This window comes from Furipterus horrens, unplaced genomic scaffold (assembly GCF_987537825.1).
Source record: "Furipterus horrens unplaced genomic scaffold, mFurHor1.1.pri manual_scaffold_5, whole genome shotgun sequence".
NCBI classification, from domain to species: Eukaryota; Metazoa; Chordata; class Mammalia; order Chiroptera; family Furipteridae; genus Furipterus; species Furipterus horrens.
In genome coordinates this window covers 111,315,367-111,342,890 of record NW_028327175.1, presented here as the reverse complement: position 1 = coordinate 111,342,890, position 27,524 = coordinate 111,315,367, and the positions used below count along the sequence as shown (strand labels likewise).

The following is a 27,524-nucleotide window of genomic DNA, read 5'->3' as shown; positions in this document are numbered from 1 at the left end:
GGTTTTAAATAATTATTTGGCAAGTACTTATTAAGCACCTATTATACATACCTCTTAGGGATGTCTTTGGGGAACATTCTACCTGCATTGAGTGTGAGCCATTAATTTCTCCAGGGCTCATCAAAGACATACCAAGCGATAGGGATGGACAAAGTGTGGTCCTTACTCTCAGTTCACCTCCTAGTAGAACAAAGGTCACATCAACCCAGTGTAAGGACCAGGATACAGGAAGACCCTGGATGCTGTACATGCACTAAGAACAGGCCCTAAGTTGGGGTGGAAGTTGGGCCCCTGAGTTTCCTCCTCAGGGTTGAGTAGGAACTGCCCCAGGGACTCAGAGGAGGGAGAGAAAGCATCCAGACCAAGAGAACAGCTAACTGAAGGTACAAAGGTAGGGTGAGGCAGAAGGCATTTCTGCGTTGTTCGGCATTACTAGGTCACAACGAGAGCAATTCCAGAACCGCCGGGAGACGAGGCCAAAGAAATGGGCAGGGCTCCAATCCCGAGGGCCTTCTGTGCTGTGCTGAAGGACATGGGCCTTCCATGCAGTGCTGGAGCAACTAAAGGTTTGGAGCAGAGGGATATTCCAACATGCATTTTAGATATTGTCTTGCATGTTCACCGTGACAAACAGGGAGGTGGGGGAGACTGCCACTATCAAAAAAAATGACCTGGTAGCCTAACTAGGACAATAATGGAATGGGATGGAGAGGGAAAGAAAAACACAGAATCCAAACCATACAGGACAGTGATTTTCAACACTGGATGCACTTTAGAGTCATCCTAAAGAGCTTTTTAAACAATTCTAATGCTAGGGCCCTACCCCAAACCAATTAATTCAGATTCTCTCCATGGCCTATTAAGGTGATAAGTTGATGACTGATTGAAATCAACAGGGAGGCTCAGAACAGATGCTTAGTAAGAACCTGTGGAAGTGAGTTGGATCTTCATCCTCCTGGTGTCGTGACCTGGAAGCAGGGATGGTGGGTTTTCTCACTTCTGCTCCCAGCTGTCTCCATGGCCTTCCATCTCCTTTATTTTTCTCACCTATAAAATCTATGGTTCGGACCACATGATTTCCAAGGTATCTCCCAGCTTGGACATCTGACGCATCTATGAAAGAATTGACTTGGAAGGCAATATCTACCATTAAATGTACTTTTTGGCCCTGGTTGGTATGCCTCAGGGGATTGAGTGCTGGCCTGCAAACCAGAAAGAAGGTCACCGGTTCAATTCCCAGTCAGGGCACATGCCTGGATTGCAGGCCAGGTCCTCAGCTGGGGGCACGTGAGAGGCAGCCAGTCACTTTCTCTCTCCCACATTGATGTTTCTCTCCCTATTTTTCTCCCTCTCTTCCCCTCTCTCTAAAAACAAATAAAATATTTTTTAATGTATTTTTTAAATCACACATAGTAGCAATTCTCATTTGCTGAGCATCTGTAATGTGCAAGCACATTCTCCTGGTGCTTTATAGTTTTCACAGCAAACCTATGAGCTATGTGTTTATGCTTGTTTTTAATATGAGGAAACTAAAGCTCAAAATCACACAGCTTGGAAGCCAGGATACACACAGATGTATGAAAAATGGCATGTGTGTAACCAAATGTGTGTTTGCATGTGCACATACAGTCAGTGTGGGATTGGTTAAGGATAGAGGCTACCAATGACCTTTCTCACAGCCAGCCTGGCCACTGGCCTTGGTACATGGACTTGAACTGGTCAGTGTTAGTGCGAGATCCTAAATATACAGGCCTAAGGCAGGTGGGTGGAAGGTGCCAGAACCTCATGGTCAAATACTATTTGTTAAAAACTTCTGCTGTTTTCTGTTTTCTGTACTTCTCTGCTGAGGAGGCAGGACAAGGCAGTAGAATGACCATATTCAGCTACTTTCTAACTGGATGACCCTGAGCAAGTCATTTTACCTCTCAGAGCTTCATCTGCAAAATGAGGTTAGTAACAGTAATGCTAGCTAACATCGAGTGCTCCCGTGGACCAAGAACTATTTTAAGTGCTTTTCATGTAGTAAGCCAGTCCGCTCAACAACCCTAAGTGGGTACTTTTATTATCATTGCTTCACAGGTGAAGAAAGGCTGTATAATGTCCAAGGTCACAGCTAGGAAGTGCCAGGGCTGGGAATCAAACAGGAAGTCTTGCTTCAAAGCCATGTGCTTCGCCCTACATATAACTGCCTCTCTCTGGCTCTCCAACTTCAACAGTTGCTGGAAGGTTTAAATAAAATCATGTAATAATCACCTGGCATATAGTAGGTGCATAATACATGATACTTCCTTTTGCCACTTCATCTCTGAATAGTGTTGCACGTGTGGTTCTGAACAACATATTTCTATCAGTTAAGTTCCCACTTGCAAATATTAAATCTACTTCCCAACACAGGTAAATTCAGCCAAATCCTGGAATATATTTCAACTGTTAATAAGTAAAACGGATGTTTTGTCACCAGAGTTGGTACAAACAGGGCCAGATGGTATCAGCCCTGCTTGACTAATTCTAATCAGCCAAGATTTTATAGTTGAATGCTGCAGGATCAAAACAAGGCCATAAAAGTTGGACTTTTCCTGGGGGTCAAAGGGGACTTTGCTTTCCATCTGGAGACTCACAAGTCCTGAAATCATAAAGCAGCAAAAAGAAAGCACCAACCCTAGTTATTTGGACAATTCACCCCAGGCTGGCCCCCTGAGCAGCTAAGCACACCAGATCTGCTCTGGGGAGTGCATTAAACATGGTCATTTAATAATGGGCTGGGGTGGGGTTTCTGGCCCTATGACAAGGTCTCATTCTTGGTAACCAACATAGGAAGGACAGCAGCTCTCAGCTGTGCGCAATATGAATGTCCCCAGTGAGAGCTGACCTCACCCCGGTCTGGAGGCCCCTGCCTTAGTCAGCTCAGGCTGCTGTTAACAGAATACAGTAGACTGGATGGCCTAAACAGCAAACAGTTACTGCTCACAGTTCTGAAGGGTAGAAGTCCATGGTTAGATTCCTGTTAAAGACCTCTTCCTGGCTGTGCTCACATGGCCTTCCTTAGAGCATCCAGTCTTGTCTGCTTCATATAAGAACATGAATCCCAGCATGAGGGCCCCACCCTCAGGACCTCATCTAACACTAATCACCTCCCAAATGCCCCACCTCCAAACGCCATCACATTAGGGGTTACGGTTTCAACATGTGATTTTAGAGAGGACAATTCAGTCCATAGCAACTACCATATGAAAACTGACATGCTACAGACCACCATTCCCTGCGTCTAAATTATACATAGCCAAGGGGTGGTACGGGGGGTGCAAAGCTGACACGGTTCTCAGCAGACAGGAAGGAAAACCAGTCTACAAGGGACACAGTTATGTCCCACTGACACTTTCAATGACTGAACGTTTCCTACTGTTAGCACGGTTTCCAAGTCCAAAGTGAAAATTCATGGTTGAGAAACTTTACCTAGAAAGCCAACGTGAGGGGGAAAGGATGGAAGAGACTGTTTATTACAGCATTTTGTTTCATGTTAAGAACTCATTATGAAAATTGTATATACTAGTTTACAAAGTTGAAACTGGAAGTCTTCCCTTCATCTCGTCAACTCCCTTCCACCCCCAGACCTCTCCCCAGAGGTTAATTACTGTTAACAATTTGGAAGGTGTGCATTTTTAAAAACAAGATCACACAAAACTATATTGTTCTGTGGCTTGTTTTTTCTACATAACACTGACCCATGCTTACCTTTCCGGATCAGCAAATACAGTTCAATTTAACACTTGTTAAGGGCCATGTAATATCCCATAGTATGGATCTACCGTTTTATTTTTCAATTAGTTTACCAACATTTATTTAACCGTGTTCCTACTAATGGAGACTTAGTTTACTTCCACTTTTGTTGGTGCTATTGTTTGTTTTGCTATCAGAAACGTTCAACGAACATCCTCATATGTATGCTTGCGTATTTCTATTAGATTACTATTTTAGAACTGTTGTCAAAGGTACTCATCAGTACATCCACCACCTGAATCTAAAAACCACTTCCATTTTTCTGAGAAGCTGCTGCTTGGCTTTGGGGAAGGGTAAACCCCACAGTGATTTTCAAAACTTGGGATCCCTTGGAATAACCCGGGAAGCCTAAGAATACAGATGTCCAGTTTCTACCAGAGTCTATAGGGATTGAACACAAGCGAGTTTTGCTGTCTTTGTTGATTTGGGATTTTTTTTTGCATAGCTCACAGGTGCTGCCCTACACACGTTGTAGAAGCCCTATCCCAATTCCCATTGTCATATGGAGATCTGTGATTTTTTAGCTCAGGACTAAAGGGATGGATAATGCATTTGCTCTGTGTGCCCTCTGCTGGTACTATGGAACAGACCACGCATCGGAGCGGAAGCTCTTTCATGCCAAGGCTGGTGAGAATCCGGGCTCTCACCTCCCAGTGTGGTGACTTCTATGCAATGATTGTCGACCCAGGCTACACATGAGAACCACCTGGGGGGGGATGGTCATGGGCCTGGGTAACAATATTTTTAAAAAGCTCTCCAGGTGATTCCGCACCTGGAGCCAGGGTTTGAGAACATACTCTTTAGGCAAAAAGTTGGCCCCGGGAACATGCAGTCCACAGAGACATCAGATGGGAGAGCCCCTAGATCTCTGGGTAATGAGCACTGTCGTGGCAGGGGTGCTGTGCTTGCTTGGATGATGCTCCTGCCCATCGCATAGTTACCATCTGGCAGAACGAAACGACCCACTTCTAGGTTTCATCCCTGTCCCATCTGCTGCTGGGACTCTACCACTCCATCATCTCTGAACTAACTCTTAATGTTTGCTCTTGCCTGTTGAGTTTGAAAAGCACTTGACATTTATTTATTCTCACACCCATCCCATGAGACAGGCAGGATTTTCCATTTTATAAATGTGAAAAAGAAGGTTCAGAGAGACTCAGTTACCTGCCCCAGCACAGGAGGTTAAGGACGAACAAAACCCAAGGCTTCCAACTCCCAATCCTACGTTCCCCCAGCCACACCCGTCTTCCTACTTCATAGCACTGTCCTGTTTGAGTGAACTGGGCTGGCTCTTACTAGACACTTCTGGCCATTACCTAATTGAATGTTATATACAAATGCAGTAAGAATTTGCACTAAGGTCTCTCCTAAACTCGGTTACTAGCGTCTGCCTCATGACTTTCTTCATCCCAAAAGACGAGTTTCCCAGAGCCCTGGCAAAGTCTCCAGCTGACAGACCCCCTTCTTTTTAGCCTCACCCACACCGTCAGCTTTCTGTCAGAAATCCAGGTGGCTCAAGGCTATCTGGAAGCCCAGTGTCCAGCTGTTCATTTGAGTGCATTCAGCATTCCAAACACCTGTGTAAAGCGCTCTCTGTCCAGGATGCGTCCATAGCGCAGGGTGAGGTAGAAGGTCTGCTTCCCACTGTACTGCTGGATCCGTATGAAAACATCGTGAGGCCGGTCCTGGGTTTCCGTCATAGGGATCACGTCGGTCACTGGGCAGTATGTGTCCTGCCGCCAGCCCCAGAAGGTCAGGTGGGCCACCCGCAGCACGGTGCCTGACTCATTCACATATAGGATACCCACTAGCCTCCGGAAGAAATAGCTCATCCAGCACAGCATGGCCAGGGCGAAGCCAGCTATCCCACCCCCAAGGCACAGGGAGTTTAAAGTCATAAGGCCCTGGGAGTACAAGTAAAAGCCAGGCGGCAGGGCCACCATCGTCAGGGCCGTCTGTGCCACCTTCAGCTGAGACAAGTATCCAAAGATTTTGATGGCATCAAACCGGTAGATCATCTGGAATTTCTCTGTCTCTGCGCCTGGTGGTTTCTCCTTCAAGGTGGGTGACCTACTTCCCACCCATCTCCTAAAATCCCGCCCATTGCAGCACCGCAGTCCGTAGAGAGGCCTTCCCTGCACAGCCGGCACTGGCAACCGCAGCAGAGCTCGGAGGAGAGCAGCCTGGAAGGGAGGCAAGAGACCATTTCTCTCAAAGAACTCAACCATGCTCATCACACAAGGAACATCCGCAAAGCATCTCACATGGAGGCTCCTGACAATCTTGTGAGTCACCATTATCGCCAAAGACAGAGTGAAAGGGAAACCCAGATGCTTTACCTCACATCATCTTCACAAAAGCTGTGTGAAATAGTAAAAATCTAAGCCCAGAAAAGGTAAGAAATTTACCCAGGGACACACAGCCAGTGAACAGGACAGCGTCTGACTCTCAAACTGGTTTTTCCTCCAGGCAGTTCAAGTAGGTATAGGAAGGAGGCACAACCTTCATTCATTAAAAAATATCTAGGGAGAGCCAACTCTGAGCTGGACACTGGATCCATAAGGCTGGGTGAACACTTCCCCGAGCAGGAAACTGTCCCAGGGGAGAACAAATCCGTTAGGTATTTAGTGCACACTTTCCGGAATCTGTCAGGTTAGAGTGTCATCTGGGTGCTGAAAGGAACAGGTGTTTTCTTAGCCTAGTTAGGGGGAGGAGCAGGAATGGAGGAGAGGGATGAAGGAGCTAAATGGAAGCACAGGGTTTTATTAGATGCACAGTTTCACACCTTGAGTGGTGCAGCAGAAGTCGCCTTGGGCTTTGGAACACGTCTGGGATCAAATCCCGACTCCTAGTCACTAGCTGTGGATCTCTGAGCAAGTTAGTCCCTCTCTAGGCCTCAGTTTCTTCATCTTTCAAATGGGGGTTCAGAATATACTGAATGAGATGATGGTTTTAAAGCCCTCAAGAGCACTTAATGGACCCGATGCACGGTGGGTGCTCTGTTAATTTTTTGTATCGCTGTTGTTATGCACGTGACCTGAATGCACAGGAAGCCTGGGAATAACAGATCGTGACCCACCCTGGAGGACCTCCGCGCAGTCTCCGAATCACAACCCCAGGCCTGACCCCGACCCGAAAAGCGCGTCACCTCCCTCAGTCCTCACCACACACCTTCTTACCATAGCCGGGATATCAGCGACCGGAACTCACCGGCAATCGGGATTTCTAAGAGCGCATGCTCAGCCGTAATAGGCTTGCGTGGGGCACATTGCATTCTGGGATTTGTGGTCCAGAGAGACCTGCAGACCCTAGTCCCAGGCCCTGTGGGAGGGGATTCTCCTCCTCCCGACGTGCAATGCAGCACGGGGGCTGAACCCGGAAGTCCCAGGCTGAATTCCAGCTGCCAACGGGTCACGTCAGGTGCGGCATGGGATCTGGAGACATGGCTGCGCCCGGCCCTGCGCTCTGTCTCTTCGACGTGGACGGGACGCTGACTGCCCCGCGGCAGGTAGGCGGTGCCTGGCGGGCTGGAGGCAGCGGGTGCCGAATCTCTTGCTGTCCCCAGACGGGGCTAACGATCACTCAGGGTGGGCACCGAGGGGCGGCTGCCTCCCCTGGGTGTCCTGGAGAGATGAGCCGGAAGACCTCACGGTGCTTGGAGTTGCTACGGGCCGAAAAACCCTTGAAAGTAGGAAACTGCTATTGGGTTGTGAAATGCGGTTCTGGACTCTCACCACAAGCCCTGGGTTTGAACCGCTGCTCAGCCCGCTTTCCAGCCATGTGCCCTCCTCAGTTCTGTCACCTATGGGATGTGCCTTGTACCCTGATATGAAAAACATAGGCTTCCAGGTCGAGCAGGTCTAGGAGAATCTCAGCTTTGTGACTTGGGGCAAGTCACTGAACCTCTGAGCCTCAGCATCTTATGTTTTTACCTGTTCCATATGGGGTTTGTGAGGGTAAAATGAAATCAAACAAGTTCATGGAAGTATCTTGGCTTACAGTAGGCTCTGTGCAGTAACAGTCAATAAATACTAGCCACCACTATCACCTGCTTCTCCAGCCGCTGCAGTGGGTCTTGGATGACCGAGGAGACCTAGATTGTTACAGGCTGCTTGTTAGAGCCTGCTTGTACTCCTGGAAACTTCCTTCCCACTCCCAGATTTTACTGCTACAGGCACAGATCGGTTTCAGTTATGATCAGCACTTGGGATGAAGCTCACTCTGACCTCCTCCTCGTACAAACTGATCGCCAACCACCAGCCAATCACACTTGAGGCCCAGTTGGCCTTAGTATCTTCAAGTTCATTCTCTACCCACCTTAATTTTGGCCCGGTGGTCGCAGTGGTGCGCTTCAGAATTCCACATCAAATGTGTGTGACCTTAGACATGTTATTTTACCTTTCTGAGCCATGTGTTTGATGTGTCTAGTGAAGATACTCAACTGCAAGTTCTCCAAAGGCCCCTTTGACTCTTGAGATTCAGTGACTGGCACACACTTGTGGGTTGTTGAAAGCCCATGGTGATCTAGAGCCAAGGCCAGCAATTCATTGTTTGTAAAGAGTCAGATAGCAAATACTCTTGTCTTCCCTCACCATATGGTTTGTAGCAACTGCTCAACTTTAATGCAAAAGTACCCATAGGCCATATGTAGACACAGCATGGCTGTGTTCCAGTAGAAACTTTAATACAAAAACACACAGCTGCTCAATTTGGCCCAATAGTCATAATGGTCTAGGGCTTACATTCCAAGCCTTTTTACACACTATCATTGGTTGACCTTTGCAACCTTTCATCTCAGGTAGTATAGTTGTTACTATCCCTTTAAATATAAGAAAACTGAGACTCAAGATCCTCTTGATTTCACACAGCAGATCTGATACCAGTCTCTGGGCCTCAGGGCATTGTATTTGCTAAGTTTACCATTTTTTGTTATTGTTCTAAGGTGGAAGCTGTGCTGGTTGCTGGGTATACCATTCAGGAAAGTGCTTCTGATTCCCAGAAGGAATTAGGTTATATAAGCATCAAATATGAAATAACAGTGAAACCAGGCAACCCACAATGTATATAGTCCCTTGAAACATTGGACGCATGATATCCTTTGCAATGAACATAAATCATTTTAACACTCAAAGAAATCTGCAACTTAGAATTGTATCTATGTGGTGGGTGCTCTAGGTAAAAAATGAAGATTTTAGCAACAAATCTATTCATTATCCAACCTCTCCCTTCCTCATAAATGTATTCTCAAACATTGATAAGTGCCATACAATGTGGAAGTACAGTGGGTTATCTTTTCTTGAAGCGAATGAAACAGGATATGACCTAACCAGGCTTTGCGCATTTCACTGTTCTAGTTGCATTTTGTTGTACTGAGTACTTTCCTAAGAAATGCCACTTCATCTAAACAGTGGAGACTTAGAACAAAAGCCTGCAAAAAGAAGGGGGAGGGGGTTTAAACCTGGGTGAATTGTTTTCCAATTTTCTGTCATGAAAACTTTAAAACATACCAAACCACTAAAAAAATAGTACACAGAACAGTCATATCCCCTCCACTTAAATTCAAAAAGGATTTACAGTAACTTATCTTTTTTATTTTTTAATCTTTGCTGTACCGTTTCCTAAGCCACTGGCATCAAAGTACTTCACTGCTAAAATTTGAGCCTGCTTCTCTTGAGGACAGGACATTATCATGACCACAGCGTCATCATCACACCTAAGAAAACTCACCAGTTCCCTAGTATTATTAAGTACCCTAGTCCAAGGGTTGGCAATTTTTTTCTCTTTAAAAGGCCAGGTAGTAAATAGTTAAGGCTTTGCAGGCCATGTCATCTCTGTCCCAACTACTCTTCTGTTGTTGCTATAGACATGACGTAAGTGGATGTGGCTGTGTTCCAGTCATACTTTATAGAAGAGCACGCAGCGGCCAATTCTGGCCCACAGATCCTATTTGATTGACTCTTCTCGTGTTCCATTCAGTTTTCCTTAATTGTCCCAAGAGTCTTCTTTGATTTTTATTTTCCTAGAAGGTGAATTTTAACATTTTTTCACCTGAAGTTCAAGCTTTTGGATCTTGCTCTGTTGTATTTTGTCGAGAGTGATTGATAAAGAGTTCCTTGTAATCATTAACACAAGAATTATTTGGGAACATCACAACAATTTTGCTCTAAAGATTTGTCTTACAGTGGGATGTAGTTTAGAGGTTCTCTTGTGGTCACAAGCATCTGGGTCATATTTCCTGTTAAAATATATTTGCTGCCACTTAGAAGTGAAAAGACACCTACACAACCCATTCACATTGCAGAACAGGTCTGATGGCTTATCAGCATGCACAAGGGTAAGATAAATTTTTCCCCTTAGGCTTCTCTTTGAAGATGGAAGTATTGATGCTGCTGTTATTGTTAGTATTCCATTTTTAATATTTTGCAATCAAAGGAGTCTTCCCTACTTCCTCCCATTCTGATGTCAAGACTGAGTAAACCACTTGGGGGACTCAGGGACTCCTTTTCATGGTCATTGACTCATAGAGGCTGCTAATGCAGTTCCAGATTTTGTCTACTAGGTCAAGATTCCACTGAAGCTGATAAAAAGATTGCATTCTATTTAAGCCCTTCTGTACAGTTTCATTTTATTAATTGTATGTATGTACTACTATAAAAAATTTTTTAAGAAAAAGAGAGGATTGAACTCTAGATGTTTTTATATTCAAGTTGACCTAAATGGGTTTTGTTTTGCTTTTTTGCTTTTGTTTTTAATTTCTGATAACTTTATTTGTAAAGATATTCCATGTTAAGTATACATTAAGATTGCTAAAAGTAATGAAATAAGACTTAGAATTCATTGTGATTTGTGTTAATACAGGGATATCTTTTCATCTTAGTTTATAATTTCTTTTGAATTAGCACACAGTTTGGAATTTAATGAGCATAAAATTATACCACTGAAACCACTGTTTATAGAAAAGAGCATTTCTTTTAGGAAATACTAAAAGTCTAGTGATCTTTTAGGCTTTTAAAAATATAATTATAATAAATCAATTCTGAACTTTCTTTTTAATTTGATTATGTTATTTTGTTTTAAAGTCAACAACTTAAATCCATAAGTGGAGTAAAATGGAGTATTTGAAAGGCAGCACTAGGTGTGTGTGTGTGTGTGTGTGTGTGTGTGTGTGTGTGTGGCATGGAATGATCACCACATGAAAAATCAAATCACTGCACAAGTCATGGGTTGAGTCCACTTGTGTTTTAAGAAATAAGACAATTGATACACGTATGTGCTTATAGCCAAGTATGTAAATGCATAGAAAAATAGCTGGAATGGTACACAACTGTTAATACAGCATGTGTTTTAAATGAGGTAAAAAATAAGTAAAATTTAAGTTTTTCTGATAAGAAGTAGATGTCCCAAAATTATGGCTAAAATAGTTGGAGTTATCTATGGACCTAGAAATGGGACTGGTATATATGAAAGTAAGTGTTCTATTTCTGCAGTTTTGGACTCCTGATTACTTTATGGCTCATAACTGTTGTATTTTCTATTTTGGAATGTAGAAAATTACCAAAGAAATGGATGACTTTCTACAAAAATTGAGGCAGAAGGTCAAAATCGGAGTAGTAGGTGGCTCGGACTTTGAGAAAGTGCAGGAGCAACTGGGAAATGATGGTAAACTATACACTGCTAATTACATTTTGGTAAAAGATTAACTTCTTAGGAGGATATTGAGAACTGTAGCCCTGAAGTATCATAAGCAGCCCTGAACCCTCATCCCTGCTTCCTTGTTTGGGGAATCATTTTCACTGTCTTTATTTTCTTCTGGTTTTTTTTTTTTTTTTTTTTTTTTAGAGAGAGGGGAAGGAAGGGAGAGAGGGCAATAAATATCAATTGACTGCCTCTCACAGGCCCCCAACCCAGACATGTGCCCTGACCAGGAACCAAACTGGTGACTCTTTGGTTGGCAGGCTGGTGCTCAATCCACTGAGCCATACCAGCCAGGGCTATTTTCTTCTGTTTTTAATCTTATGAATAAAGTTCTAGAGTTGCTGATACATGAGCAGATTCACCTAGAAAGGTGAGTTGTCTTATACTTGCCTGTAACACTTCTTGTTTTCATCCACTGTCCTAGCCTTAAGCTCAGGCCCTGTCTCCTGACGGTCCTCACCCAGGCATTGAGAGCCCTCTGAGACTAGCAGCCTCCTGCACTAACAGTGTTTTCCAGAGTTCCCTTAGGCATGTCACGCAGGCTCCTCCCTCACTTACTGAACCACAAGCACCAGCGCAGGACCCCAGGAAGCCAGAGATTTTCATGGGCCTTTCACTGCAGATTCTAACTCAATAAGTCTACAGGGGTTGGGAAACGTATTTTAGCAACTCTCCGAGTCTGTGAAGATGAAGTATTCTTTCAGAGCCCTTACTGGAGTTTAGCGGTTTTATTGGTGATAAGCATTAATCAAGAAATCGAAACAAGTTTCAATTCATTGCATTCTGGGTTTTGTTTTGGTTGCAGTGGTTGAAAAATATGATTATGTGTTTCCAGAAAATGGCTTGGTAGCATACAAAGATGGGAAATTCTTGTGTAAACAGGTAAGGTCTTAATTATTCAGACTACTGTCTACTAGTAGTAAAATGTTTTCTAAAAAGACATTTGACACTGACTGCCTCTGGGGAACTATATTTGGGAGCTGAAGAACAGGGGTGGGAATGAGTGTTTACCCTGTATTTTTTTTACATTTTGATTGTTGAACCATAGGACTGTTACATATTCCAAATTACTAACTATAATTTCATAACTGTTTTTTAAGGATACATAATCTAATATTTCTATTATGATAAGAGACCAGGGCAAGCTGCCTCACTACAAGCATATTAAGAAATACTGTGTAGCTCTTATTAGTATTAAGATCATTCTGTCACATAATTAGAAAGCCAAAGGGGAACATACAAATTTTCTGTCAGAATCAGTTGATTTTGATTGAATAAAAGCAGCAACAATAAGCTCTTTATGCTTTCCATTAAGCAGTTGAAAGATAATGAATACAAAAATCTTGACTAATGAAGCTGAAAATGCTTTTGATAAGCTCTTACCGGTTTGTCTAATGTTTTCAACTAGAGAACAAAGGGAAAGAAGGAAAAAGGCGATGGGGCGGGCAACCCTCACTGCTGCCTTCGCCTGGTGACCCTGACTGATAGTGGCTGAAGACCACTTTTTAAATGCCTCCCACTGAATCACGTAACTCAAGTATTTTCTTTATCCTAGAATATTCAAGGTCACTTGGGTGAGGTCCTAATCCAAGACTTAATCAACTACTGTCTGAGCTACCTTGCGAAAATTAAGCTCCCGAAGAAGAGGTGGGTTTGCTTTTAGCAAAGAAGCTCCAATGGAATATGGAGTGATGTCATTTGGTGGGTTGGTGCTCATTTAAGTCCAAAGCCCAGCGCTTAATAAAGAATCACCGGAAAAGCCAGTGGTAAAAGAATGATTATATAAAGGATGGCGTGTCCACTTGATGGAAATCGAAAACTATACGCTTTCAAAGGCTACCGGTTAAGGGAAATGCCTGTGAATCAGCAATGTGAAAAAAGCAACATAAAGCCCACACCTGGAAATCTTGAACTGGAGGCCACAGACCAAATCCCACACGAAGCCAAGTTTAGTTGTCTCACAGCATTAAATCATGTCTGAATTAACTGCTGTCATTTAAAAGTCTGACTTCACATTTGAAATACCTGGATTTCTGGCTTCTGTTGCCTCTGAAGACCTGACAAATGGATGCCCATTTCCACTGGCAGCACCACCCCCACCTCCAGTCTCTCACAGGCCACTTCGCTCATTTTTCTGATGTTTATAGGCATTTGATTTGGGAGCCTACTTCTTGGATTCTGTCATCTCAATTCCCTTTCTTAAATAATAACAATGTACATACATGCCCACAATTAAAAGATTGGCAGGAGCCCTGGCCAGGTGGCTCAGCTGTTTGGAGCATCATCCCGTGCACCAGAGGCTGTGGGTTTGATCCCTTTTGGGGGCACATATGGGAGGCAACCAATCAATGTTTCTCCCTTTCCCTCTCCCTCTTTCTTGAAAATCAATAAACATATCCTCAGGCAAGGACTAAAGGAAAAAGGGTTGGCAAGAAACAGGCACATGTTAATAGCAGCTGTTTCTTGGTGGTGACGGTACAGGTGGTTTCTTTGAAATACTTTTCATTTTCTTGTCAGTGTTCTGCCCTTTTATATGTAACACCTATGGTCAAAGGGAGAAACACTTTTTAAATGGCAAACTTCAGGACTATGCTGTACTCTCAAGACTATCAAAAATAATGGAACAAGTGCCCCTGCTCAACACCTCCAATCAGAAGGCAAAGGGCTTTCCTCCTCGAATTGGCCCCATGTGATGAGACAGGCTGGACCCAGCTTGCAGCTGGGTGAGGGCACCTGGGGGTTCATTATCCTACTTCGTCTACTTTTGTATATATTAGAACTTTTCCATGGTAAAAAGTGAAACTATCATATCCCAGGTCAGCTTAGTCTACTTTAGACTAAACGTTAAGGAAGGATTTAAACAGATAAGGGAGACTGCTGTCCTCAGACAGGTATCATCTAATGAGGGAGACCCATGAGTGGAGCTGTGATTCCGAATTAGCACATGTCTGGTGAATTCGGGAGGCAGAACTGAGACCCACCTTGATCAGCATTTGCCCTCATTTCTCAGCAGTACTAGCTATATGCCAGGCAGGTGCAGTGAAACTTCAGGGAGGAGTTGACTGCTTGGGAAGCTGCCTTAATTCTGATTTTCAGAACAGAGGGCTGTCTTAAGATGCATCTGCCTCCCTTAGTACTATGTGAATGAGAGTAATACTGTATTCTTGAGTTGGAGAAAAATAATTGAACTCTTACTGACTGTTTAGGGCCTGCAGCCCTGGGATCACCCTGGTAATGATCTCCAGTCCCCTCGTCACCCAGTGTACATGTAGGAGGTGTAGGGGACAGGGCTGGTCTGTACCAACTCCGGGATCACCCAGATGATGAGAAAGTATCATAGGTTCACGTGTTATATCACTTGCTTCCATCTCTGCAAGTTAAGCATAGCAGGGGAAAGGATCTGGTGATTGCAATTTTACTGTTTTTACTTTACTTGGTGAGTATTCACTGTTGCCCAGTACACAAATTACTCTTACATAAACTGGTACCTTTGATTTTCACAAGACCCTTTTGAGGTAACCAGAGTGAGTGCTCATAGCCCCTTTCTGAGGCTCAGAGAGGGCCCCAGAGTCACACAGCCTAGTAAGAGGCGGCGTTGGCTTTGAATTGGGTCCTTGGCTCCACACTCAGCCTGTGCCCTCTCAGTATTTACAAATGACTGGTGGCTGGACATCAGGGCGGTGTGACAGAAATAGCAGAAAGAGTCCAGGGAAAATGTTTTAGAGCCTCATAGACATCAGTGTTTTGAACTGGAAGGCACTTCTAAGTACATTGTCACAAAACACTTCAGTTGCATTTGTCAGAATAAATAGCGTACAAGTTATCTGAGTTTTTAAAAAACTTTTTGAGGCTCAAACTGAAAGTATGGTGGGGAAGAGTGTTTTTTAAAAAAATATTTAAGGTAACCAAAAAAGTGTCAGGCCGTTCTCATTTTCTGTGGTCAAATCCACCCTTTAAGAAGAGCCTGCCAATGGGTAACTTGCATTTCCTCAGTTATTAGAGAGACTTATAGGGTGATTCTAAGGACCTTTTCCTGTGTCAGGTTGCTTGGTAAAATCAATGTCTTCAAGAGGTCACTATCAAAGTTGTCTGAGACATATTTTCAAACTCCTCAGGGAACTTGAAGATCTGGTCATCATTTTCATAACTTTGTATTAACTATAAAATTCTCTGCCCAGTGACAGCAGAGTCCAACAGAGATATAATGTGAGCCACACATGCCATTTTTAAAAGATTTTATTTATTTTTAGAAAGGGGAGAAACATCAATGTGCGAGAGAAACACTAATCAGTTGCCTCTCGCACACGCCCAGCCAGAGACCTGGCCTGCAACCCAGGCGTGTATCCCGACCAGGAGTCCAGCCGAGACCTTTTTTGTCTACGTGACGACACCTAACCCACTGAGCCACACCAGTCAGGGTCACAATGCAATTTTATGTTTTCTGTAGCCATGTTTAAAAAAAGAAAAGATGGTGATTGCTGGGGGAGGGAGGTATAAGGACTCTAATTGGGAAAAAAATATACAAAAAAGATTAAATTTTTAAAAATGGAAAATTAATTTTAATGTGTTTCATTTAGCCCCATGTAGTCAAAAGATAATTATTTTAATAGTCAATATAAAACATAAAATGATGATTGTATTCATTTTTCCTACTAAGTCTTTGAAATCTAATCTCAATGCAGATTAGCTGCATTTCAAGGCTCAGTAGCCTCATGGGGCTCAGGGCTGCCGGGTGGCCCAGCACAGCTCTGAGATGTGGATCACACCAGCCTCTGCCTTTTGGAATCGCCCAACTTCTTAGCCTGTTTTTCTATCGATAATTTTGCCCAAATAAATAACGTACTTCTGGAACCTTTGTCCCCTTTTTCTCTCCAGGGGTACTTTCATTGAATTCCGAAATGGAATGTTAAACGTGTCCCCTATTGGAAGAAGCTGCAGTCAAGAAGAACGCACTGAGTTCTGTGAACTTGATAAAGTGAGTTTTTCTGAAACATCCTGGGTTTGTGAATATGAAAGGGGCCACTTCGTGGCCATAGGAAGTGTGCAACACAATAGACAATCAGTATCTGTTTGTTTTTCTCAGAAAGAAAATATAAGACAAAAATTTGTAGCAGATCTGCGGAAAGAGTTTGCAGGAAAAGGCCTCACCTTTTCCATAGGTATTGTATATTCAAATGGGTTTCAAGCTTTGCCATTGGTTTGTGGTGGGCTGGTGGGTGCTTGAAATTGGATGGTGCCCACCTTTAAGGCAGGCAGGAAGATTTGAGAAGTCATTCTGTAGGGAAAACCACTCTCCTGTGTAATGGGCCACGGCAGAGACTTGCCCAACTAGGAAATGACCTCTGGACTGCTGGACTTGGTTCTAAGCTCTTAACCAGCAGGAGTCTCCCTCCTTGCATTTCTCCTCCTGGTCAAAATTAAGAGCCTCTTGCTTAATGCCGAGTAAGAACCTATCCTCCTCACACCTTTGGGCAGAAGACAGGCACATTAGTGATAGCAGAGAGACGGGATGAGAGCCTCCTTAGATAAATTAGACTGAATATGTTCTGGAATCACATACTGTTTGGAAAAGTCAAAGAATCTTAGAAGTCAGCTCAGTGGGTTCCACAAATCAAGAAACTGAGTCCCAGGAAGGAACAAGGGACTTGTCTAGGCTCACCAGACTTTTATTAACTATGATAGACCAGCACCCGTTGCTGGTGGCAATACAGACTTCTTCCCTCAACACTGATGTCTCAGGCTTGTTTTCTGGTAGATCACGCCTGTCGAGTGCTTTAAGCAAGCTGATGTCTCCTGTCAGTTCCTGTGAGTCACTCCTTAAAGCCCTTTCACTTCAGTAGCTCTAATAAATGTGCGGGTGTGGGGAAACGGGAATTGCGGAGGGATTATGTATAATAGATGAATGGGTGGGTCTTTAAGTGTTCTTGAACTGTGAGAGGCACATCTTTCTGACAAAGCTGTGAAAGGGTTTTTGCCGGTGAAAGCTGCCTGTAAATCACCTCTCATGTGGTTTTCATTTTTCCTGCAAGATGAGCTGGATGCAGCCCACTTCCAGGCATCCTCCACTGGGGGTGCGTTGAAGCTGGAGATGGGCACAGCTGAACCTTATCCAATCCCCGCTTCGCTTACTCCCACTCGCTTGACGGAGCACCTAAATGCAAATGCATTCCTCCTTCTGAGCTGATACTCCGGGCCTCATTTTTAGGTTTTAGATGAAGTAATGTTGGGAAAACACATGAGGTGGCATGAACTCCTTGAACCTAACCCTAAAGTAGTGCAAGTACAAACTAGAGTGTTAAAAATCAGCCGTGGCGATCCAGTTGCTGACGAGAGTAAATTGCGCATTTCCCAGTGACATGTCATTAGCCTCCTTTTCACCTTTACCTTCTGTGTTCCCCTCCCCACTTGGCAGGAGGCCAGATCAGCATTGATGTCTTTCCTGAAGGATGGGACAAGAGGTATTGCCTGGGACATGTGGAAAATGACGGCTATAAGACCATTTACTTCTTTGGAGACAAAACCATGCCAGTGAGTGTGGAAGTGTTTTTTGCAATTTCATTGTTCGGTTTGGGCTTGAAAGGAAGAAATGGACAAATGGGCTTTTTTCCTCTTACTCCCACTTTACCCACCCCCTCTGTCCTACAAGGTGATTAAGCCCCCTCCCCTCCGTGCTCAGACACCTGACACCTCAGTGGAGGCTGGAACTGAGCCTTTGGGTGTGGCCTTTGAATTAAATATTGCCCTCCTCAAGTGCCTTCCACTACACGCAACCCAGAGCTGCTGGCAAATCCTCTTTGCATTTCAGAGTCTTTGCCATTATTTTCCTTTTCCGTAGTATTTTATTTCCCAGGGACATTCACTGAGGCTGGGCGCTGGAAGTCCTAAATGATAGGACAAGGAGTCTGGAATTCAGGAGCCAGCACAGGAGACGCTTGGGAGGTGAGGGGTCAGTCCAGGACTGAATCTAAACTGGAACTGAGAGCACAGCCTGGTGTTCAAGGCCAGCGCCAGCAGGAGGAATCCCTAGGAGGAGTTGACGTAGACCCAACAGGGCAGCAGCACGAGGCTCTCCTTAGGACAGGGGGCCCCCCCCAGAGGCCCGAGAGCAGGCTCAGGGTCCTGTGTCCACCGCCTAGCCTCAAGCTCAGCGTCTCCCTTTTTTCACCACCAGGCATCCTGGGCTGTTCTGTACCCATCGGATGCCTCATAAATGCTGCCTGTAGAGAGTTTATCCCCTCACTCTGGTCCACTCCAGAATACTTGCTTTTTCTGCATGAAAGGGACTTCTGGATATGTAGTCGAGTGTCCTCCCTTCAAAATTATTTAACTGGAGTGCTGAAAGGGTGACATGCCCAAGGTCACATGGCTAATGAAAGAGCCAGTGGCACCAGAACAAACTACCTGCTCTTTAAATGAGCTCACTTTCCAGTCAATAAACCCTCTCTCCAGTGGGTAGGAAAGATTCTAATTCCCAAACAAATGTGGTGCTTTTCAGGTGTATTAGTGGGCCTTTTTCTTAATGACAGGGAGAAATGGTTTATAATCACATCCTTTTGCAGTGCTCTGGAGTGCAGGCTTTGAAAAACTTGATGTCTTTAGGAAAAGTAAGCTAATGAAATTACACCCAAGATGTAAAGGAACAGACAGAAGCTTCTTCAGTCCTTCCAAATTGGTGCCATTTCATACAGGCTGAGAAGAGAGCTATCAGACAGGATAAAATTTTCTATAAAGATTATGTTCTTGCTGTGTGTAAATAGCCACCTGAAGCCTCAGGTGGGACTTTGCACAGCGGAGTGTAGTTCTTTTTCTTTTTAGATTTTATTTAATTATTTTTAGGGAGAGGGAGAAAGAGAGGGAGAGAAACATTGATGTGAGAGAGAAACATCGATCAGTTGCCTCTCCTATGTGCCCTGACTGAGAACCAAACAAGTGACCTTGTGCTTTGCAGGACAACGCCGAACCCTCTGAGCCATACTGCTCTGGGCAGAGCATAGTTCTTGAGAAAATCAGGAAATGAGTCCTTTTGGGAATTTATTCTCTATTCTGTTTACTACATTACCACACATCAATTCTGTTTTTCTAAATCTTACCTGCTTTTAAAAAATGGATACTATTCAGGGGAGGTTCCCTCACTCTATTCTTAAGTAATATGCATTTACCGTAGGAAGTCAGAAGAAGCATGAAGATGGAAGTATGTCACTTGTAATCACAGCTGATTTGCCTCCCAGGCTTTTCTCTGTACAGCTATGATCCCAAATGTGGGACCCCTGCATGTTCATTGTCTTATTTTCTGCTTTTGTTTTCATAACATATTTTATTTCCCCCACATTAGAGAGTCTTCTTTGAAAACAAGATTTTAATGGCTGTATACATCTTGTCATTTAGGCATAGTTCATTTACCCATTTCCCTAGTAGAGGCACTTGTGGATTGTGGTTTTTTGCTGTTGTAACTACCACTGATACACATTCTTGAATCATTCTTTGCCCTCATCTCTGATCCTTTTTGTCAGCGGTTTCCTGAAAGTGGGAGTGAACAGTCCAGCCTTCTAAACCTTTTAACCACATATCAGTTCTTGAAACTTTAGGCACAGAGCTATTCCAATACTATCTTTAAACTTTTTTTTCATATCTGGGGATAGACCTTTTGAAAGCTGTTTCCACTCCGTGTATCAAGGCAAATGTTTTTGCTGGCTTCCAGCGAAATGGCACCTGAGCTAAGAGCTGTCAGTCAGAAGCCATTTCCCTGCCAAGCACTCCAGGCTCAGAGGCCTGCCTGACCCCCTTCTCTCTCCTTGACACACAGCCTCCATCTGATGGGATCTGATGTTAACACAAAGGGTGCCGCGGGCTGTGAGCATTTCCAGAGAGCAGAACAAAGGAGAGCTTGGTCCTTGCTTTTCTAAATGCCAGTCAGCCCTGGAAACACCCCCACCCCCCATCCTTCCCATCAGACACAAGAATCAGGGTCTGTTAAAACCCAGCTCGGAGTTCAGCTTAAAGGTGGGGGACTTGGTTTGCTGCAGGGAAGGAGATGGTTAAGGCCTACAAAGACATGCCCCAAACTGCTCTGCCTGGTTTTCCAGCGGCTGCACCAGCCCAGTTACCCGCCAGCCTTTCTGAATTCTCAGGCAAGACAACTTCTGCTTGTCCATGCTTTTTGTAAAAAACATCTTGGCTTTAAGGTAGTGGCAGCATGAGAACATTCTTAGCACTTTGTGCTCCACCTGTTGACTCTTTGACTCAGCGATTCCACTTTGGGTTGGACCAGATCAGAGGTTTGCAGCCCAGCCGAGGAGACGCTGCTGGCTGCCTGTGGGAGGTTGGGAAGCAGCGTGTGTGCAGGGGACCACAGGCTGCTGGTGTTCACCGGGGCCCTGCTGGCCTGCACGCCTTCTGACACAGAATCCATGGCCTCATTGGTCCTGAGACCAGGACGCTGGCTGAGGGGACAAGTCCTGAGAAAGGAGCCTCCCCTGCCATCGCTCTTCTGTTCAGGGAGATACAGACCTCAGGCCCCCTGGAGTATGGTTGGCCTTCCAGAGTCCCCTGGTACAATCCCTGTGCCCACAGAATTAGCATTTCCTGAGGACCCTCCCACACCCCACCCCTCACGAAGCTCTAAGCCCCGTTTATGCATAAGGGGGTAGTGCTAAGGCCATCAGCAGATACTGACTGTCACCCCAGGGACATGAGCCCAGCAACCAGCTCACTTCCCATCACCTGTCAAGCTTCTTCATCACTAAATTCTAAGCCACGGGTCCTTAGCCCCGAAGTCCATTAGAGTCACCTGATCGCCTTCAAAACAGTATGACTCTGGAGCCAGGCCTTTTTAAATTTTTTTTTTAAGCATAAGTATTTTTTTCTTTTAAGGAAAATTTAGTACAGTTGTCTAAGGGCATGCTTTTTTTTTTTTTTTTTTTTTTAACATTCTAGAAGTATTTACTTCACTGCTGCCACTTGGTTACAGCATGCAACTCTCAAGAAGCTGCCACTCTCCACTCCTATGGAAGCAGCAAGTGCTGTGGTACCACTACTTAGCTTTTCAGCCCCCGAAAGGCTTTTATTACCAACATCATTACCCAAGGAAAGCCTTTTAGGGAATTAAAAGCATTTATTCACTATAAAAAGTAACTTCATATTTCATGTACAAAACACCAATTGGCAGATTTGGGTCCAAAATGGAAAAATTTCTATTATAATTTTGTAAATTATCAGGAGTAAAATAAACTTTTCTCCTTGCCTTGTAAATAAAGACACAGAATTTTTTAAAGATTTTACTTATTATTTTTAGGGAGAGGGGAAAGGAGGGAGAAAGAGAGGGAAACATCAATCAATGTGTGGTTGCCTCTCATGTGCCCCTAATTGGGGATCTGGCCCGCAACCCAGGCATGTGTCCTGACCAGGAATCGAACCAGTAACCCTTTGGTTCACAGGCTGGGGCTCAGCCCACTGAGCCACACCACCCAGGGCAAAACATAGAATTATTGTTTATCAAGGATCAGGGCAGTAGCTTTGATGATCTCATGGAATTATAAAGTTGCTCACTGGTTAACGTTCTTTCAAAAGATGTTAAGAAGTAAGAAATTGGCTCATTTTCCTGTACAATTTAAAGAGATATTTGCAGTATATGCAGGAGTTATAAGTTACATTGCAGACCCTTGTGACTATATTTTAAAGTACTATTCTCCCATTTTTAAAAAAATCCTGTCTCAGAAGGTAAAGAAAATACTCATTATCCCTGCGCAAAAAAAAAAATGGGGAAAAATCATAGGTACTTTTATTTGTTAATAGAAGCCACTATAAATGAATTTGATCTAGCTCTAGATCATTCTCAGGGACTTTTTATAAACTGAATCAGGTATAAGGTGCTCTCAGAGACCTTCTCAGATAAATATATCTAGTAGTTTGAGTAGTCACTCTGCAAGAACTTAAATTTAATTAACTACACAGCTGAACATTCTTCATTTTGAAAATTGAGAATATCCTCAGAGGATCCTATGGAACATGAAATTTTGGGGACAGAAGAATTTTTAAAATGTTAGCAAATTGTGGTAGGAAGACAAGAGAGTGGGAGAAAGTGTAGTGGAGATAGTGAGGAAGGGGCAGGACAAAGCTATAGTTATAGCTGCGGCTCTCTCCTCATTAAGTCAGGGGCCTCTGGATATTCGTATGTTATCCTCACTCATATTAATATAAACCAGGTGCTAAAAATAAAATCAGGAAAGACTTGCCCAGGGGAGGGGTAAAAAAGAAAAGAAAAAAAAGAAAGCCTTGCCCTGGGCAGGTGACTCAGTTGATTAGAGCATCTTTCTCTGCACCAAAAGGTTGCAAGTTTGATCACCAGTCAGGGCAGTATGGGAGGCAACCAATCAATGCTTCTCTCTTGCATCAATGTTTCTTTCTTTTCCTTACTCTCTCTAAAAGCAATGAAATAAAAAAAAAAAATAAATTAATTTTTTTAAAAAGCCCTCAGGTGAGGATAAAAAAAATTAAAAGGCCATCAGAAACTCAGACTGAAAATCACAAATGTCACCAAGAAAAAGGAATGTTGATTAGGTAGAGCCAGATTTCCCAAAGGGCTGCCTCCTGTGAAAGAATTTCAAACTGTTGCTAGCACAGGTTGGTTAAGTTAAATCTCACTGATGGCTCTATTAGAGAATGAGAATAAATAAAAGCCATGCATTTGTAAATATACATTAAAGTTGTTTGTGACTATATCATCCACAGTTAAGTGTCCCTCATCGAGAACGCAGCCACATGCTGCCATCGAGCAGCATGTCCCCGAATCCCCCACTTTGTCCACGTGCCCTAGTGGACCGCCCTGCAGTGGCCCAGGCGAGATGGCGCACCTTGCAGCGCTTGCTGCCATCTCTCAGGAGCTCTTAGGACATCCAGGGCCTCTAGACCCAGTACCTTTTAGTCTTTCCCCAACTTTATTGAGGTACTTGTAATGCTCCCGCAGGGACTCACCTGCAGCCCGGGGAGAACTCCTGTTCCGTGCTCTTCATCATACCTAGAGATTTAATAAATGCTGGTTGAACTGACCGGAGGTCAGCATCCAAGGGCAGCACAAGTCTCAGCTCCGGCCACAGGGAACCTGTGCTGCAGGTGGGTCAGCAGAGACCCCTGGAAGTCCAACAAGCTCGGTCTGCTTCCTCTTTGTCTCCCAACATCAGGATACTCGGGGTTCGCTTCTGTGACAGTGTGCAGAACTGGGGATTGGGCACTTCCCTCAGCAACCCCCTCCGTTGTCATCGCCAGGCCTGGGCCTGGTGGGATTTAAATATTTGTGGGCTGTGGCCCCTCCTTTGGGCCCATCACATACACTAACAAGAATATGATCAGTTATTCATCCCTTTGCTCCTTCACTCCCTTTATTTCTCTCGGGAACCGGGTTTTCTTTTTGATCTTGGAAGCTGAGTTGCCCCAGCCCAAGGCAAGTAACCTTTGGTTCACTGCAAATCCAGTGTTTGAAGTTTCTGGTTGTCTGAGGCCTCATTATTCTAGAGGGCGGCACTTGGCTCTGCTTCTCCGGACCTCCCTCTGATTGGTTTGCAAGCTCTGTGCATCCACCAGAGCAGAGGAGCAGAGGAAAAGGCCAGGCCGACAGCGGGAGGGAAGGGGTAGTAGAGGTTGGCAGGCTTTGTGAAGCAGACGCGTAGCTGCCCTGTGAAAGCAAGTGGAGCTGGAAAGGGACCTGGCAGCGCAGCCCAGTTGGGGGTGTTTGGGTTCTCTGGACCAGCTTCCTTGAATGGGTGAGTTCCACAGTAACTCCCAGCCCCACCACAACAGGACCATGGGAGACTCATGCCAAATTAGGCATCTGTCAGGTACACATCTGTCCCCGAATGTGACATCCTCTCCAGGGAGAGGCAGGTGTAGCAGCAGTGAACCCTCCTTGTTTCAGAGGTCACTCTCCCCAGTGACTGGCTTCTGTCCTCGCATTTCAGCCTGGCTGGCTGCAGAAGCCTCCTCGCTCAGCTCTGCTTCTGCCTTTGCAACCTCATCCCCTACCCGTTCTCCAGAGAGGTCCTGCTGTAGGTGAATCTCATTGCGTCTTGGGCTGCAGCCTTCTGGTGGCTTCACAGAAAGTCCCAGATCCTTACCAAGATCTTCCATACCCTCTGAGTCCTGGCCCTTCCAGCCCGATCAGCAGGTTCTGAGAGCGGAGCTGCCTTTCCCATGGAGCCAGTTGCATGGCTGTCCCCTCACTTCCTTCAGGTCTGTGCTCAAAGGCCCCTCCCTTGTCTCTGGGTTCCCTTCCGCTCCATTCTTCTTCTTTTTTTTAATTGGTTTAGAGATAGGAACATCAATTTGTTGCTCCACTTATTTATGCATTCATTGGTTGATTCTTGTTATGTGCCCTGACCAGAGATCAAACCCTCAAACTTGGCATATTGGGATGATGCTCCAACCAACTGAGCTACCTGGCCAGGGCCTCCCTTCCCCTCTATTCTTTACGGTACTTTCCCATGGCCAGCCAAGCTGGAAAGCAGCCCTTTTGTCATTTTGTTTGCCCCTGCTGCAACACCAGTTCCAGAAACCGTGCCATGCAGGGAGCTGCTCCACCAGGTTTATTGGGTTAATAGGTGATACTCCTCCCTCCTAAGTCTGTGAGTGACAGGGAGTGAGCGTGTCCCCGACAGTTTTTCCTTTGAACATAGTTCTCTGTAGAGCTGTTTACCTATACCATGCCATTTCTAAGAGAAATCTGGTGGTTGTTTTTTTTAATCATAGGAATAACTAGATGTGGTTCCGTGTTTACTTGCTTGAGTAGCAGGTACTGGCCATGGAACTGAGGGCCTCTGAGTGACCAGAGGACAGCAGGCTCCCGAGTCGGCACTGAGAAAGGGCATTCATGGCTCCAAGGTCATGGCTTCCTAATGTGACTCCTCCACCCAGCACACCTTGGGCCCCAGCAGCAATCCATCCAGAAATCTTGGATTTTGCTTCCACCTGAGAAAGCCTTCTGCTGGGGATGGGTTACGAGAGCATTAGGGATTTCAGGTGTCAGCCAACCCTTTAAAAGGATGTCAGGTTTTCCTACAGAAGCTTTTGAGAAAAACCCGTTTTCTCAGTGGTTATTTTCATTGTATGATAAACTAGTTGATTTTTTTCAAGACCATGAGTTAGACTGCTTATCCAGTCTTATGAGAAAAATATAGGAAATTGTATGAGAAGAAAAGTAGGGGCTCCCCTCCACCCCCCGGATCTTGGCAAGAGGCCCAATTCACTCACCTGAGACCAGCGGGACTAGGAACCCATGGTCATGGGACCTCCCTCCGCCCAGCAGTATGCGCAGGTCCTTCCATATCCATGCCCTCGCCCCGCTCCTGGAGGCGCAGCACATAAGTGTGTAAAGACACCCAGAAAGCTGAATTGCTGCTACTGCCGACACAGGTTGCTTTCAAGGGGCCTCACCCAGATCCCATGGTCTCATCAACTAATCCCCACAGAGCCATGGCAAGGTCCCACCACTCCCCGTTTTACAGGTGGCCAGTTGCCCAAAGCACCCCCCAGTCAGTGGTAGAACCAGGATCTAAACACAGGCCACCTGGCTCAGACACTAGCCGCATGGCAAGGGCCCCTCAGTCACGTGTGAGGAGTGGCCTCTGTCAGCTCAGGAAGTTCGGAGAGCTGAGCTGCGCTGGAACGCCTGGCCTGCCCGCTCCCTGTGACTCGTTAGAAGTCTGGCCCAGTGCAAGCAAAGGGTGGCTCTGACTTGCTTGCTTTATAGAAAAATAAGCCTTAGACAGATCTTCCCAAGAACATCGTGAGGTCTTTTATCGGCATAATTATGTGTTCCCAGCTGAACTGCAGTTCAAGAGAAGGTGATAAACCCCTCCTGCCAGTAAAATGGCAAGTTCTGCTTCGTGTCTTTACAGGGTGGAAACGACCACGAGATCTTCACAGACCCGAGGACCATGGGCTACACGGTAACGGCACCCGAGGACACACGCAGGATCTGCGAAGAGATTTTTTCCTAGCATCCCTTCCTGTGGGAGGGGACGGAGGCCCAGCTGACAAGCTGAAAGGGTCATTTGGTGGCCAAACCCCATCCCTCCCTCACATGCCCACAGGACACTTACAACCTTCCATTCCCAGGACAGAAATTTTAAAACACTTCCTGAAATGAACCACCTGCTGAGTGTCAGCTTGGTGGCAGTTTTGAAACCAAGGGCATTATGGTCATCAGGTGGTGGTAAGCTAAGTGACCGTGTGCGCTGTTTCCCCACTTCACTTCCTGTTTGAGAGCCACAGACCTCAGCATGGCCTGTGGTTAGCTGGCTGGCCAAGTGACAGCCGCGCCGAAGGAGCATGCCCCTCAGCTGGCCTGGTACACAGGTTAGCTCAGCTCAGTATTCACTACACACTGAGGAGCTGGTTCTCTAACCATCGAGATGGGAGGAGACCGGTACCAACAGGCCTGCGGAGAACTGGCCCTTCCCTGGATGCCGGCTCTAAGCCCAGGTTCACAGACTAACCCGGGGTATCACACTTCACCAAAAGAACCTTCTTACCAAACCTGGCTGGGCTTCCCTGGGCCTTACTTATCTCAGGTTTCTCAGGGACCCAGTAAAAGCTGTGATCATTAACAGAGCTGAAGCTGCACTATTTCCTTGCAGATCTTTTAAAAAATAAGTGTTGACGCCGGCCCTCACCCAGACTTTGACGTCAGGGCTGGGAGCAGCTGTGGTGGGGCCTAGGACACTCCCTTCCAGGTTCTGCAAGTTCCTCATGAAACTGGAAGGCATCTGCAGGGCCTGGTCCAGAATAGGGTGGAAGACAGCTTTCCAAGGCAACGGTTAACATGTCACTTTAGCATCTGGACATGTCAGGACCCACAAGCCCTCCACAGGGTGATGCTGGGGCCAGCTTCAGTCCACAGCGTGGCCTCTGCTGGGGGCCCCAACAACCCGAATCCATGTGTTTTGCACCCCCACTTCTGTGCTCCCACCAGGTGCTTTCAGCGCAGAGGAACCTGGTTTCCCCCAAACCCAGCCCTGGCTTGTCAGTTCTGGATCGGTATGCCTGCCCACCCGCCCGTCCCC

The 27,524-nt window shown here is 45.3% G+C and overlaps 2 protein-coding genes across 4 annotated transcripts; one reads left to right on the top strand and one right to left on the bottom strand.

Moving 5' to 3' along the window:
* Positions 1-4,830: 4,830 nt before the first annotated feature.
* Positions 4,831-7,114, bottom strand: TMEM186 (transmembrane protein 186). Its single transcript, XM_090277036.1, has 2 exons — positions 6,957-7,114; positions 4,831-5,960 (listed from the first exon to the last, which is right to left on the bottom strand). Exons 1-2 carry the CDS (start codon positions 6,957-6,959, stop codon positions 5,325-5,327), a joined length of 639 nt encoding a protein of 212 aa, XP_090133162.1. The 5' UTR covers positions 6,960-7,114; the 3' UTR covers positions 4,831-5,324.
* PMM2 (phosphomannomutase 2) lies at positions 7,072-26,910 on the top strand. Of its 3 annotated transcripts, none has more exons than XM_090277033.1 (8): positions 7,072-7,285; positions 11,325-11,436; positions 12,278-12,354; positions 13,028-13,119; positions 16,348-16,447; positions 16,556-16,631; positions 17,885-18,000; positions 21,406-21,631. In XM_090277033.1, exons 1-8 carry the CDS (start codon positions 7,205-7,207, stop codon positions 21,508-21,510), a joined length of 759 nt encoding a protein of 252 aa, XP_090133159.1. In that variant the 5' UTR covers positions 7,072-7,204; the 3' UTR covers positions 21,511-21,631. The 3 variants fall into 3 exon arrangements, with proteins under 3 accessions (XP_090133159.1, XP_090133161.1, XP_090133160.1); XM_090277035.1 differs by lacking the exon at positions 21,406-21,631 and adding an exon at positions 19,637-19,824 and having other exon boundaries at positions 7,073-7,285; XM_090277034.1 differs by lacking the exon at positions 21,406-21,631 and adding an exon at positions 26,358-26,910 and having other exon boundaries at positions 7,075-7,285.
* Positions 26,911-27,524: the final 614 nt, after the last annotated feature.

Coding starts and splice junctions, on each gene's coding strand:
- PMM2 (XM_090277033.1), top strand. CDS start 7,205: ATGGGATCTGGAGACATGGCTGCGCCCGGCCCTGCGCTCTGTCTCTTC. Junction 11,437..12,277: donor GGAGCAACTGGGAAATGATG/GTAAACTATACA, acceptor TTTTGGTTGCAG/TGGTTGAAAAATATGATTAT. Junction 16,632..17,884: donor AGGCCTCACCTTTTCCATAG/GTATTGTATATT, acceptor CCCACTTGGCAG/GAGGCCAGATCAGCATTGAT.